We start from the raw sequence: 15,270 nt of genomic DNA, 5'->3' as shown, positions 1-15,270 counted from the left end.
CTGGGATTTCAGCCACATGCCATCACACCCAGCTATTTTTTTTTTGTTTTTAGAAGAAATGGAGTTTCACCATGTTTGCCAGGCTGGTTTTGAACTCCTGACCTCAAGTGATCTGCCCACTTCAGCCTCCCAAAATGCTGATTACAGGCGTGAGCCACTGCACCCGGCCCCAAGATATAAATAAATATGTTTTTCTTAGATTTTGGTTGGTTGTAACATGAAATTCAGATGTATAAAGCCTTGACTGTTTATTGAATGTTGCTTGTTAGGCATTGACTGTTTTATTGAATGTTGTTATTGTTGAATCATTAGTTGCTACATTTAAATTCTTAAACCTAACTTTTAAAATATTTTCGTCTGAAGAAAAGCTAAATTTAGGTTGCCTTTACTTTTGTAAAGGCCTTAATAAATTTTCTTTTTTTTTGAGAAGGAGTCTCGCTCTGTCACCCAGGCTGGAGTGCAGTGGCGCGATCACGGCTCACTGCAAGCTCCGCCTCCTGGGCTCACGCCACTCTCCTGCCTCAGCTTCCCGGACAGCTGGGACTACAGGCGCCCGCCACCACGCCCAGCTAATTTTTTTGTATTTTTAGTAGAGACGGGGTTTCACTGTGTTAGCCAGGATGGTCTCGATCTCCTGACCTCGTGATCTGCCTGCCTTGGCCTTCCAAAGTGCTGGGATTACAGGCGTGAGCCACCATGCCCGGCCTCTTTTTTTTTTTTTAAGAGATGGCGTCTTGCTGTGTTGCCCAGGCTGGAGTGCAGTGGCGCGATTCAGCTCACTGCAACCTCCGCCTCCAGGATTTAAGTAATTTTTGTGCCTCAGCCTCCGGAGTAGCTGGGACTACGTGCGCATGCCTCCACACCCGGCTAATTTTTGTATTTTCAGTAGAGATGGGGTTTTACCATATTGGCCAGACTGGTCTTGAACTCCTGACCTCGTGATCTGCATGCCTCGACCTCTCAAAATTCTGGGATTATAGACTTGAGCCACCGCACCTGTCTGGGCCTTAATAAATTTTCTGCCTGTGTTCAGCTGCCACAGTTAGAAAGCCCTTGCACTTTTTCCCTCAGTTTATTTATTCTCTCTTTCAGATGATCTTTTTGAGGTTATAGTCATATTCCAGTTTTAACAAGTTTTAGATTATTCATGTAGATTATTCGAGTTCTCACTAATATCAGTTCTCATACTGTTGGGCGTGTGTGTGTGTGTGTGTGTGTGTGTGTGTGTTGTAGGGGGGGCATTATTTATTTTTTTATTTGAGATGGAGTCTCACTCTGTTGCCCAGGCTGGAGTGCAGTGGTGTGATCTCAGCTCACTACAATCTCCGCCTCCCGGGTTCAAGCGATTCTCCTGTCTTGGCCTCCCAAGTAGCTGGGATTACAGGTGCCCACCACTATGCCCAGCTAATTTTTGTATTTTTAGTAGAGACGGGGTTTCACCATGTTGGTCAGGCTAGTCTCGAACTTCTAAGCTCAGGTGATCCACTCGCCTCGGCCTCCTAAAGTGCTGGGATTATAAGTGTGAGCAACCGTGCCTGGCCTTTTCTTTTTCTTTTTCTTTTTTTTTTCTTTGAGATGAAGTCTCACTGTGTTGCCCAAGCTGGAGTGCAGTGGCACAACCTCGGTTCACTGCAACCTCCACCTCCCGGGTTCAAGTGATTCTCCTGCCTCAGCCTCCTGAGTAGCTAGGACTATAGGTATGTGCCACCATGCCCAGCTAATTTTTGTATTGGTGATACTGTCCTCTATCAGTTGGTTATGGTTGTCTATAGGTTTTCTCTAAAGTTCCCTTTTTTTTGACAGTTAATATATATTTTAGGGGAGATACTTCAAGAAGATGCAAATCCTGTTTTTCCTCAAACTTTTGCCTGCTTATTGTAGCATCCATCTGTGGGTCTTGTCTGTAACAGTTATTATTGTACTTTTTGCCTCATGGTAATTCTCCCTCACACTGTCACCCAGGCTGAGTGCAGTGGCATGGGCACGATCATGGCTCACTGCAGCCTCGACCTCCCGGGCTCAAGTGATCCTTCCACTTTAGCCTTCCAAGTAGCTGGGACTATAGGCATGTGCCACCATGCCTGACTAATTTTCTATTTTTTGTAGAGACACAGTCTCAATATGTTGCCCAGGCTGGTCTCGAACTCCTACACACAAGCAGTCCACCTGCCTCAGCCCCCTGAGGTGCTGGGGTTATAGGCATGAGCCACTGTGCTGGGCCTGAGTATGTTCTTTTGTTTTATTTTTATTTTTTATTTTCTTTTTTTTTTTTTTTTTTTTTTGAGTAGGTCCTTGAATGGAGAAGTTGAACTGTCTAGCACCTCCTAAATCAGTTTTCATTGTAGTTTATTTAATGCAAAGTATATTTCTGTAATTTCTTATATTCTTAGAGCAAAGCATATCTGATTTAAATTATGTTTTGGCCAGGTATGGTGGCTCAAACCTGTAATCCCAGTACTTTGGGAGGCCAAGGTGAGCAGATCACCTGAGGTCAGAACTTCGAGACCAGGTTGGCTAACATGGTGAAACCCTGTCTCTACTAAAAATGCACAAATAAAGTAGTGGGGTGTGGTGGCAGGCATCTGTAATCCCAGCTACTTGGGAGACTGAGGCAGGAGAATTGCTTGAACCCGAGAGGTGGAGGTTGCAGTTAGCCGAGATAACACCACTGCACTCTAGTCTGGGCAATGGAGGGAGACTCTATCTCAAAAGAAAAAAGAAAAAAAAAAAAGAAAGAAAGAAAGGGGAGTCTCGCTGCATTGCCCAGGCTGGAGTGCAGTGGTGTTACCTTGGCTCACTGCAACCTCCGCCTCCCGGGTTCAAGCAATTCTCCTGCCTCAGCCTCCCAAGTTGCTGGGATTACAGGTGCCCGCCACCACGCCCCGCTAATTTTTTTGTGTGTTTTTAGTAGAGGTGGGGTTTCACCATGTTGGCCAAGCTGTCCTCAAACTCCTGACCTCAGGTGATCCGCTCACGTTGGCCTCCCAGAGTGCTGGGGTTATAGGCTTGAGCCACCATGCCCGGCTGAGAATACCTGTTACAAAACAAGGCCGGTAACTGTGGCTCATGCCTCTAATCCCAGCATTTTGGGAGGCTGACATGGGCAGATCACTTGAGGTCAGGAGTTCGAGACCAGCCTGGCCAACATGGTGAAACCTTGTCTCTACTAAAAATACACAAAAAAATTGGTGGGGCATCGTGGTGAGCACCTGTAATCCCAGCTACTCAGGAGGCTGAGGCCCGAGAATCGCTTGAACCTGGGAGGTGGAGGTTGCAGTGAGCCAAGATTGCACCACTGCACTCCAGCCTGGGCGGTAGAGCGAGATTCATTCTCAAAAAAAAAAAAAAAAAAAAAAAAAAAGATATTTTAAGTGATGTTTTAATAAGCTGCATCTCTGTTTTCAGTTCATTTGTGTGTATAATTCACTATTGGCCATACAGTAGACCTTGGTAATTTTAGATTTTATGTTTGTTTTAACTGTTTTGACTGATTCTTAAGGGCAATCAAGTTAATAGTTTATAATTTTGCTGAGATGTAAATTTGAATCACATGTGCTGTGGGGTTGGTTTTTTTTCAGTCACATCATTAGGTACACTGACTTCTGTGAAGTTTTTACGTTACTGCATTTTCTGGGCAGTTGAGGAGTCATTTTTATCTTTTTAAAATCTTTTAAAATTTATTTATTTTTATTATTTTTTGAGACAGAGTCTTACTGTGTCGCCCAGGCTGGAGTGCAGTGGCATAATCTCGGCTCACTGCAACCTTCGCCTCTCGGGTTCAAGTCATTCTTGTGCCTCAGCCTCCAGAGTAGCTGGGATTACAGGCATGTGCCACCACACCCAGCTAACTTTTGTATTTTTTGTACAGACGAGGTTTCACCATGTGGGCCAGGATGGTCTCGAACTCCTGAGCTCAAGCAATCTGCCTGCTTCGGCGTCTGGGAAAGTGCTGTGGAATTATGGGTGTGAGTTACTGGGCCCAGCCTGAGCAGTCCATTTTTTATTGGGGCACACATCAGAGTCACTTGTGAAGCCTTTTGCAGTATAGATCCATGTCTGAACCCTAGTTTGACCCTTTAAATCAGAATCTGCAGGGATGGGTTTCAGCTCTTTACATTTTTTAAGTTTTTCCAGGTGATTCAGTTGTGCTTTCCTGCTTAAGAACAGCTATAGAAATTTTTGTAAATTGAGGATTTGTAGAAATCTCAATATATATCATATGTAAATATCAAGATTGAGCTGATACCTGCTGTAAGGAATTTATATGGAGGCTCAGCCTTCTGAAAAGTGGGGGAACACTGAAAAATATTAATGTAGAATTGGCCGGTCATGGTGGCTCAGTCCTGTAATCCTAGTACTTTGTGAGGCTGAGGTGGGTGGATTTCCTGAGCTCAGGAGTTGGAGACCAGCCTGGGCAACACATTGAAACCCTGTCTCTACTAAAATACAAAAAATTAGCCGGGTGTGGCGTTGTGTGCCCTGTAGTCTCAGCTACTGTGGAGGCTGAGACAGGAGAATTGCTAGAACCTGGGAGGCAGAGGTTGTAGTGAGCTGAGATTGTGCCACTGCACTGCAGCCGGGGTGGCAGAGTGAGACTCTGTCTTTTAAAAAAGTTAATGTAGAATAATGGATTTTGGCTAGAAAACATGGGTTATAACCTATTAGAACTATGACTTTGGACAAGTCACTTACCCGCTGTGAACTTCAGCTAGTATCCTTATCTCACAGGGTTGTTAGATATTTTCAACTAGGTAAAGTACATAAAAAGCCTAGCCTGGGCGTGGTGGCTCATGCCTGTAATCCCAGCACTTTGGGAGGTCGAGGCGGGCAGATCACGAGGTCAGGAGTTTGAGACCAGCCTGGCCAATATGGTGAAACCCCGTCCCTACTAAAAATACAAAAATTAACCAGGCGTGGTGGTGTGCACCTGTAGTCCTCAGCTACTCAGGAGTTTGAGGCAGAAGAATCGCTTGAACCTGGGAGGTGGAGGTTTCAGTGAGCGGAGGTGGTGCCACTGCACTCCAGCCTGGGCAACAGAGTGAGACTGTGTCTCCCAAAACAAAAAACAAAAGACGCCTATAGGCTGGGCGTGGTGGCTCACACCTGTAATTCCAACACTTTGGGAGGCTGAGGCAGGCAGATCACCTGAGGTCAGGAGTTCGACACCCGCCTGGCCAACATGGTGAAACCGTCCGTACTACAAATATACAAAAGTTTCCTGGGCATGGTGGCGGGTGCCTGTAATCCCAGCTACTTGGTAGGCTGAGGCAGGAGAATTGCTTGAACCCAAGAGGCAAAGGTTACAGTGAGCCAAAATTGTGCTGTTGCACTCCAACCTGGGCAAAAAGCATGAAACTCCATTTCCCAAAAAAAAAAAAAAAAATGCCTGTAGCTGACATTTAGTAGATGCTTATTAAAAGTAATATTCATGGCCAGGCGCAGTGGCTCATGCCTGTAATCCTAGCACTTTGGGAGGCCGAGGCAGGAGGATCACAAGGTCAGGAGATCAAGACCATCCTGGCTAACACAGTGAAACCCCGTCTCTACTAAAAATACAAAAAAATTAGCCAGGCGTGGTGGCGGGTGCCTGTAGTCCCAGCTACCCGGGGAGCCTGAGGCAGGAGAATGGCGTGGAAGTGGAGCTTGCAGTGAGCCGAGATCGTGCCACTGCACTCCAGCCTGGGCAACAAATCGAGACTCTATCTCAAAAAAAAAAAAAAAGTAATATTCACACACTCACTTATAAGGAAGATTGGATTTGGGTCTGATAAATTATAGGTACTTGAGAAATAAATTAATTCTGTTTAATATTTTCAAATGTATAACTAGTTTTTTCTTTCATCCTCTTCCACCATTCTTAATCTTGCAGCTCCTGGATCTCCCAGGTATCATTGAAGGTGCCAAGGATGGGAAAGGTAGAGGTCGTCAAGTCATTGCAGGTGAGTGGCACTTGCCACCATCCTGGGATATCATTCCCTTCTCTGGTACTATTCCTTTAGTCAGAGACTACTAGGCTTGAGGTTATACCACAGTGAAGGGCATAGTTTCACCTGACTTCTCATTAGATGTGAAACTTGAAGGGATCTTAGCTGCAATGTTAGGAGTGTTCTGAATCTGTGCTGTCCAACATTGTAGCTCCTAGGCATGTATGGGTATAGAGCTCTTGAAATGTGCCTAGTACAATTAAGGAGCTAGTGGAGTCTGTATTGGACAATGCAGCTTTAGATGTTTTATATGGCCGTCATATTGAGATCTTCTGTTCTTCTCTTGTGTGGGATCTTCTATTTCCTAGAGGCAATGTCTACTTTTTTGGATGTTTTGCTGAAAGACATTCTTTAATAACTTCCCTAAGGAAGATGAATGATACAGGTAAATTTTTCTGTCTTCTCATTTTTTTTTTTTTGTGGGGGGACAGTGGCTCACTCTGTCATCCAGGCTGGAGTACAGTGGGACAATCTTGGCTCACTGAAACCTCTGCCTCCCGGGTTCAAGGAATCCTCCCACCTAAGCCTCCCAGGTAGCAGGAATTATAGCAGGGGTGTGCCACTATGCCTGGCTAATTTTTTTTTCTTTTTTTTTTTGTAGAGACGGAGTTTCACCATGTTGCCCAGGCTGGTCTCAAACTCCTGAGCTCAAGTGATCTGCCTGCCTTGGTTTCCCAGAGTGCTGTCCTTTCATGTTTGAAGGTTATTTTTATTTTACCCTTGTACTGGGGTCATTAGTTTTGCTATTTATAGATTTATAAATTAGAAGTCATTTGCCCTCAGAAATTTGAAGAACACTATCTTATAGCGTCTACTATTGCTGTTGAGTCCAATAGTTAGAACGTTTTTTTTGTTTTTTGATAAATAACCAACTTTTTTCCCCTTACTGGAAGATCTTAAAAGCTACTTCAGGCTGGGTGCGGTGGCTCATGCCTGTAATCCCAGCACTTTGGGAAGCTGAGGCGGGCAAGTCACGAGGTTAGGAGATTGAGACCATCCTGGCTGACACAGTGAAACCCTCTCTCTACTAAAAATACAAAAAAATTAGCCAGTGTGGTAGCAGGCACCTGTAGTCCCAGCTACTAGGGAGGCTGAGGCAGGAGAATGGTGTGAACCTGGGAGGTGGAGCTTGCAGTGAGCTGAGATCGTGCCACAGGGCGAGACTCTGTATCAAAAAAAGGCTACTTCAGCAAATTAATTCTTGGTTTGGGCTTTGTTTGTTTTGTTTTTTTTTGAGGCAGAGTCTCACTGTCACCCAGGCTAGAGTGCAGTGGCGCCATCTTGGCACGCTGCAAGCTCTACCTCCCAGGTTCATGCCATTCTCCTGCCTCAGCCTCCCAAGTAGCTGGGACTACAGGCGCCCACCACCAAGCCCAGCTATTTTTTGTATTTTTAGTAGAGATGGGGTTTCACCATATTAGCCAGGATGGTCTCCATCTCCTGATGCTGTGATCTGCCTGCCTCGGCCTCCCAAAGTGCTGGGATTACAGGCGTGACCCACCGCACCTGGCCCTCTCTTTCTTTTCTTTAATTTATCTTGCTGGATATTTGGTGGGGCCCTCTCTTTCTTTACTTTAATTTATCTTGCTGGATATTTGGTGGAGCCTTTCTTTCTTTTTTTTTTTTTTTTTTGTCGGAACAGGGTCTCACTCTCACTCCCATCACCTAGCCTGGAGTGCAGTGGTGGGATCTCGGCTCACTGGAGTCCCTGGACTCAGGTGATCCGCGTCAGCCTCCTGAGTAGCAGGGACTACAGGTGCGTGCCACCATACCTGGCTAATTTTTTGGTATTTTTAGTAGAGAGTTTTGTCATGTTGCCTGGGCTGCCTTTTTTTTTTTTTCCTTAATTTCCATCTCCCTTTCCTGGTGTGGTAGACTCTTTCAGCATGACTACTCATATCTTTCACTTTATTGGAAATTTTTCTGTTTTCTTTGATAATTTCCTCTGAGTTCCTTATTTATGGAAGGACTGCTAATAGAATGCTGGACTTCTGGGTTTATAATTTTCTTAACTTTCTTGTTTTATAAAGACAGAGTCTCACTCTGTCACCCAGGCTTGAGTGCAGCGGCCTGATCGTATGTAGCTCACCATAACTGTGAACTCCTAGGCTCAAGCAATCTTCTCATGTCAGCTTTCTGAGTAGCTAGGAATACAGACATGCAACACCACGCTGGGCTAAATTTAAAAACTTTTTTTGTAGGGGTCTTGCTTTCTTGCCCAGGCTGGTCTTGAGCCCCTGGGCTCAAGTGATCCTTCTGCCTTGGCCTCCCAAAGTGTTGGGATTGCAGGTGTGACCCACTGCACTTGGCCCTTGTAATTTTTTAAAATTATCTTTTGTCTCTTAATTTTTTCTTTAAGTGATTTTCTCAGCATTATCTTCTAATCCTGCTATTGAGTATATTGCTGCTGTAGTATTGTTTTTAATTTCTAAGACTTTGCTTCTGTCTTCTGATTTTTCCTTTTTTTTTTTTTTTTTTAAGCATCTTGTTCTTGTTTCGTGGATGCATTATTTTTTCTTAGACGCTTGTGTATTCTGTTTGCTTTTTTTTTTTTTTTTTTTTTTGGAGATGGAGTCCCACTGTGTTGCCCAGGCTGGAGTGCAATGGCACGATCTTGGCTCACTGCAGCCTCTGCCTCCTGAGTTCAAGTGATTCTCCTGCCTCTGCCTCCTGAGTAGCTGGAATTATAGGCACCTGCCACCACACCTGGCTAATTTTTGTGTTTTTAGTAGAGATGGGGTTTCACCACGTTGGCCAGGCTGGTCTTAAACTCCTAACCTCAGGTGATCCACCCACCTTGGCCTCCCAAAGTGCTGGGATTACAGGCATGAGCCACCGGGCCCTCCCGACTCCTGTCTGTTCTTAACAAGGACACATATGACTTCCCCATTGTCAAACCTGATGCCCAGTTTATTGTCCACATCTTTCTAAAGAGAGTAACACAGTTGATCACTCCCTCCTTGAAGTATTTGCTTTACCTGATCTCTGACACCAGTGCTTCTTCCTGGTCTCCTTTGCTTGATCTGCCCCATCATCAAGCCCTCTAAATGTGGATTACCGCAATGCCTAATCTTGGAGTTTCTTTGCCTCTCTGTCTCTGCTCTGTCTATGCCGAATGCGGGTTATTTCATCTAATTCTTTGGTTTTAAATGTCTGGATCTATATTCTAATGATTATGAAATGTGTGGCAGTATTTTGCCTTCTGATGAACTGCAGACCAGCTGCCGACATATCTCCGCTTGGATGTCTAATTAGGTGTCTCAGACTTAACATGTATAAGATTACATTCTTGATCTTAGCTCAGGCGGGGGGATCACTTGAGCTCAAGAGTTTGAGACCAGCCTGGGCAACATAGTAATACCTAATCTCTATTAAGAAATGAAAGTAAATGTAAAAATTAAAAAACAAAAAGACATTATTGATCTCCCATCCTCAACTTGCTCTTCCCTTAGTCTTTTCTATCTCTGTAAAGGCAAATTTATCCTTCAGAACTTTTAGGTCAAATCTTTTTTTCCCTTTCATCCCCCACATCTACTACGTTTTTATATCTAGTTGGCTTTACCTTTGAAATATATCTAGAGGCCAGCCACTCTTTTGCCCCCTTTTTCATCCTTAAGTGAAAAACATTGAGTTAGGTGACTGACTTCCTGGCTACTTTGCTAAGGAGGAAACTCTACCAAAAGATGGAGTTAATCATACTTCTCAATTTATGGCACATTTTCTTTTTTTTTTCTTTTTTTTTTTTTTCTGAGACGGAGTCTCGCTCTGTCGCCCAGGCTGGAGTGCAGTGGCCGGATCTCAGCTCACTGCAAGCTCCGCCTCCCGGGTTCACGCCATTCTCCTGCTCAGCCTCCTGAGTAGCTGGGACTACAGTCACCTGCCACCACATCTGCCTAATTTTTTGTATTTTTAGTAGAGATGGTGTTTCACCGTGATAGACAGGATAGGATGGTCTCGATCTCCTGACCTCGTGATCTACCCGTCTCGGCCTCCCAAAGTGCTGGGATTACAGGCTTGAGCCACTGCGCCCGGCCTTTCTTTTCTTTTTTTTAAAGAGACAGGGTCTTGCTCTCTTGACCAGGCTGGAGTACAGTGGCATGATCACAGCTCACTGCAGCCTCAATCTCCTGGGATCAGGCGATCCTTCCTCCTCAGCCTCTTGAGTAGCTAGGACTACAGGCAGCATGTACCATCATGCCCGGCTAATTTTTTACTTTTGGAGAGACAATCTCACTATGTTATTTAGGATGGTCTTGAAAACCCTGAGCTCGAGAGGGTCTCTCTCTCCTCAGCTTCCTAAGTAGCTGGGACTACTGGCATGCACCACCGTGCCAGGCTAATTGATTTTTACTTTTTTTTTTTTTTTTTTTTTTTTTTTGAGGCGGAGTCTTCACTCTGTCGCCCAGGCTGGAGTGCAGTGGCACCATCTCGGCTCACTGCAAGCTCCGCCTCCCGGGTTCACGCCATTCTCCTGCCTCAGCCTCCCGAGTAGCTGGGACTACAGGCGCCCGCCACCGCGCCCGCCTAGTTTTTTGTATTTTAGTAGAGACGGGGTTTCACCATGTTATCCAGGATGGTCTCGATCTCCTGACCTCGTGATCCGCCCGCCTCGGCCTCCCAAAGTGCAGGGATTACAGGCGTGAGCCACCGCGCCCGGCCTGATTTTTACTTTTTTAGAGGTAGAATCTCGATATATTGCCCAGGCAGTGATTGTTGTCTTACTGTTTTTCAAGAATTTCTCTTAAATTCTTTGTCTAATATGATATTTACTAGTTACGTGTGACTAAAATTTAATTACAATTAAATAAAATTTAAAATTTAGTTCCTCAATTTATGTAAGCCACACTTTATGTGCTTATTAGCTACATGTGACTAGTAACTACTGTATTGGACAGTACAGATGCAGAATATTTTCATTATTGCAGAAACTGCTTTAGACATTACAAATATCTTCTCCCATTAATTTTGTCCAAGGTGGTATTTGTTGAATAAAAACCCTTAATTTTGTTAGAATCTACTCTTTATTTGTAGCTGGGATCACAGGTGTGTGCCACCACGCCTGGCTAATTTTTTTGTATTTTTAATAGAAACGGGGTTTCACCATGTTGGTCAGGCTTGTCTCGAACTCCTGACCTCAAGGGATCTACCTGCCTCAGTCTCCCAAAGTGCTGGGATTACAGGTGTGAGCACCTGGCCTACTGTTTATTTTTTCTTATGGTTTGTGCTTTTAAAGTTTTATTTAAGAAGTCCCTATCTTTCCTTAGGTCTTAGATATAGTCTCCTGTTTTTTCTATACTTTTGGGTCCTTTATTTACCTGGAGACTATTCTTATATCTGATATTAGAAGGGTATCCAATTTTAATTTTCTCTGTATAATGGGCCACTTTCCCCAACACCTTCTATTTTTTTCCCCTTTGATTTGTAGTGACTCCAAACTCTTCACCTATATTGTCACTTCCTTCGTGATGCCTTGTCTCTAGCATTATAGCCCCATCACTGGCCTTCCTGCTGCTATCCTGCTGCTCTGTAGTATCTTCTCACTACAGCTAGAATGATTGTGTATAAGAAGTCAGATCAGTCTAGGCATGATGGTTCATGATTGTAATCCCAGCACTTTGGGAGGCTGAGGCAGGCAGACCACTTGAGGCCAGGAGTTCCAGATTATCCTCGCCAACATGGTGAAACCCCATCTCTACTAAAAATACAAAAATTAGCTACTTGGGAGGCTGAAATGGGAGGATCACTTGAACCTGGGAGGCGGAAGTTGTAGTCAGGTGAGATGCCACTGCACTCCAGCCTGCGTGACAGAGTGAGACTGTGTCTCAAAGAAAGCAAACAAAAAGAAGTCAGATCATGTCATTTCTTGGCTGTATCTTCTGATGTTTTGCCGTATTATTTGGGATGAGAACCAAAGTCTTTACCGTAAATGACCTGACCCCTGGCTGCCTCTCTGACCTCTTTTCTATCACTTCAGTCACTGGGCTTAAGATATCACTGGCCGTCCGTGCGCGGTGGCTTACAGTCTGTAATTCCAGCATTGTAATTCTACAGTCTGTAATTCTAGCACTTTGGGAGGCCGAGGCAGGCGGATCACGAGGTGAAGAGATAGAGACCATCTGGCCAACATGGTGAAACCCCACCATTTTTATTAAAAATACAAAAGTTAGCTGGGCATGGTAGTGCGTGCCTGTAGTCCCAGCTACTTGGGAGGCTGAGGCAGGAGAATTGCTTGACTCTGAACGGCAGAGGTTGCAGTGAGCCGAGATCGCACCATTGCACTCCAGCCTGGTGACAGCAAGACTCTGTCTCAAAAAAAAAAAAAAAAAAAAAATAGCTGGATGTGGTGGTGTGTTCCTGTAGTCCCAGCTGTTTGGGAGGCTGAGGTGGAAGGCTCTCTTGAGCCCAGGAGGTCAAGCTGCAGTGAGCCGTGATCATGGCACTGCACTGCAGCCTGGGCAATAAACAGAGACCCTGTCTCAAATAATAATAATAATGGTAATAATAAGGTCAGGCGTGGTGACTCAAACACCTGTAATCCCAGCACTTTGGGAGGCTGAGGCGGGTGGATCACCAGGTCAGGAGATCGAGACCCTCCTGGCCAACATGATGAAACCCCATCTCTCTACTAAAAATACAAAAATTAGCTGGGTGTGGTGGTGTACACCTGTAGTCCCAGCTACTCAGGAGGCTGAGGCAGGAGAATCGCTTAAACCTGGGAGGCGGAGGTTGCAGTGAGCCGAGAGATCGCACCACTGCACTCCAGCCTGGCAACAGAGCAAGGCTCCGTGTCAAAAAATAATAATAAAAATAAAATCATGGCCAGGCGTGGTGGCTCACGCCTATAATTGCAGCACTCTGGGAGGCTGAGGCGGGTGGATCACTTGAGGTCAGGAGTTTGAGACCAGCCTGGCCAACATGGTGAAACCCTGTCTGTACTAAAAATACAAAATGTAGCCAGGCATAGTGATGCATGCCTGTAGTCCCAGCTACTTGGGAGGCTGAGGCAGGAGAATAGCCTGAACCCGTGGGTGGAGGTTGCAGTGAGCCGAGATCATGCCATTGCACTCCAGCCTGCGTGACAGAGCGAGACTCCATCTAAAAAATAATAAATAAAATAAAATCAGGCTGGGCATGGTGGCACATGTGTGTAGTCCCAGCACTTTGGGAGGCTGAGGCGGGCGGATCACCGGAGGTTGAAAGTTTGAGACTAGCCTGACCAACCTGGAGAAACCCTGTCTCTACTAAAAATACAAAATTAGCTGGGAGTGGTGGCCCATGCCTATAATCCCAGCTACTTAGGAGGCTGGGTCAGGAGAATTGCTTGAACCCAGAAGGCGGACGTTGTGGTGAGCCGAGGTCTCACCATTGCACTCCAGTCTGGGCAACAAGAGTGAAACTCTGTCTCAAAAAAAAAAAAAAAAAAAAAAAAAGTCTACCGCTGAGTCTGGGCATGGTGGCTCACGCCTGTAATCCCAGCACTTTGGGAGGCTGGGGTGGGCAGATCATGAGGTCAGGAGTTCAAGACCAGCCTGAACAACGTGGTAAAACGCCATCTCTACTCCATCTCCAAAGGAAGAAAAAAAAAAAAAAGAATGAGGGTCAGGTGCAATGGCTTATACCTGTAATCCCAGCACTTTGGGAGACTGAGGCAGGAGTATTGTTTGAGGCCAGGAGTTCGAGACCAACCTGGGCAACATTGCAAGACCCTGTCTCTACAAAAATAAAAATTAAAAAAAAAAAATAGTCATGTGACATGGCACACATGTGTAGTCTGAGATATTCAAAGAGGCTGAGGCAGGAGGATCAGTTGAGCCCAGGAGGTAGAGGTTATAATGAGCTATGATCATGCGACTGCACTCCAGCCTGAGTGACAAGGCAAGAGTCTGTCTCTTCAAAAAAGAGAATTTAAAAAAATGAGAAACTAGAAAGTTGATGGAAGCAGAATTTTTTTTTTTTTTCCTGAGATGGAGCTCTGTTACCCAGGCTGACTGGAGTGCAGTGGCATGATCTCGGCTCACTGCAACCTCTGCCTCCCCGGTTCAAGTGATTGTTGTGCCTCAGCCTCATGAGTAGCTGGTATTACAGGTGTCCACTACCACGGCCAGCTAATGTTTTATTTACTTATTTTTGGAAATGGGTTCTTGCTCTGTTGCCCAGGCTGGAGTGCAGTGGCACAATCTCAGCTCACTGCAACCTCCATCTCCCGGGTTTCAGCGATTCTCCTGCCTCAGCCTCCCAAAGTGCTGGGATTACAGATGTGAGCCACTGTGCCTGGCCAGTTTTTGTATTTTTAGTAGAGTCGGTTTCACCATGTTGACCAGGCTGGTCTTGACCTGGCGTCAGGTGATCTTCTCGCTTCAGCCTCCCAAAGTGCTGGGATTATAGGCATGGGCTCCCGTTCCCAGCTGGAAGCAGAATTTTTGACAAATGAATTTTAATATAGAAATAGGCCAGATACTGTGGCTCATGCCTGTAATCTTGGCACTTTGGGAGACCAAGTCAGGAGAATTGCTTGAGGCCAGGAGTTAAAGGCTACAGTGAGCTATGATCATGCCACTGCACTCCAGCCTAGACAATAGACTGATACTCTGTCTCAGTCAATATAAATATAAATATATATTGATAAAAATAAGATATTCAGGCACAAAATACTACATTTTTTTTTTTTTGGTACAGATTGAATCTTACTTTGTTGCGCAGCCTGGTCTCAAACTCCTGGCTCCAAGCAGTCCTTCTGCTACAACCTCCCAAAGTGCTAGGATTGTAGGCAGGAGCCACTGTGCTGTGCCAAAATAATATATTTTATATGATTTCATTTATATGAAATTCTAAAAAGTGCAAAGTATGGTGGCAGAAAGCAGATCAGTGGTTGGCTGGGAATAGTGGGGAAGATTGAAAGGAGTTACAAAGGAATGCTGTAGGTGATGGAAATATTCCGTGTCTTGATTGCTTAGGTGGTTACACAGGTATATACATTTGCCATCGAACTGTGTGCTTTAACATGGATATAATTAAAAAAAAGTTGTACCTCATTAAATTTGGTTTAAAATATGCTAACCAAGGGTGGGCGCAGTGGCTCACGCCTGTAATCCTAGCACTTTGGGAGGCTGAGGTGGGTGGATTGCCTGAGCTCAGGAGTTCAAGACCAGCCCAGGCAACATGGTGAGGAAACCCCATGTCTACTAAAATACAATTAGCTGGGCATGGTGGCACATGCCTGTAGTCCCAGTTACTCGGGTGGCTGAGGCAGGAGAATCGCTTGAACCCGAGAGGAAGAGGTTGCAGT

At 45.1% G+C, this 15,270-nt stretch overlaps 1 protein-coding gene across 1 annotated transcript in view; it reads left to right on the top strand.

Moving 5' to 3' along the window:
• The window catches only part of DRG1 (developmentally regulated GTP binding protein 1), a 36,695-nt gene that overhangs the window by 6,502 nt on the left and 14,923 nt on the right, over nucleotides 1-15,270 (top strand). Inside the window, exon 4 of the mRNA XM_007975514.3 lies at nucleotides 5,870-5,939. Coding sequence (XP_007973705.2) covers nucleotides 5,870-5,939 — 70 coding nt within the window. The remainder of the gene's footprint in view (nucleotides 1-5,869; nucleotides 5,940-15,270) is intronic.

The sequence above is a fragment of the Chlorocebus sabaeus genome, chromosome 19 (assembly GCF_047675955.1).
Source record: "Chlorocebus sabaeus isolate Y175 chromosome 19, mChlSab1.0.hap1, whole genome shotgun sequence".
In the NCBI taxonomy this organism is placed as follows: Eukaryota; Metazoa; Chordata; class Mammalia; order Primates; family Cercopithecidae; genus Chlorocebus; species Chlorocebus sabaeus.
The sequence above is the reverse complement of the archived record's forward strand: the minus strand, read 5'-3'. Positions and strand labels throughout refer to the sequence as shown.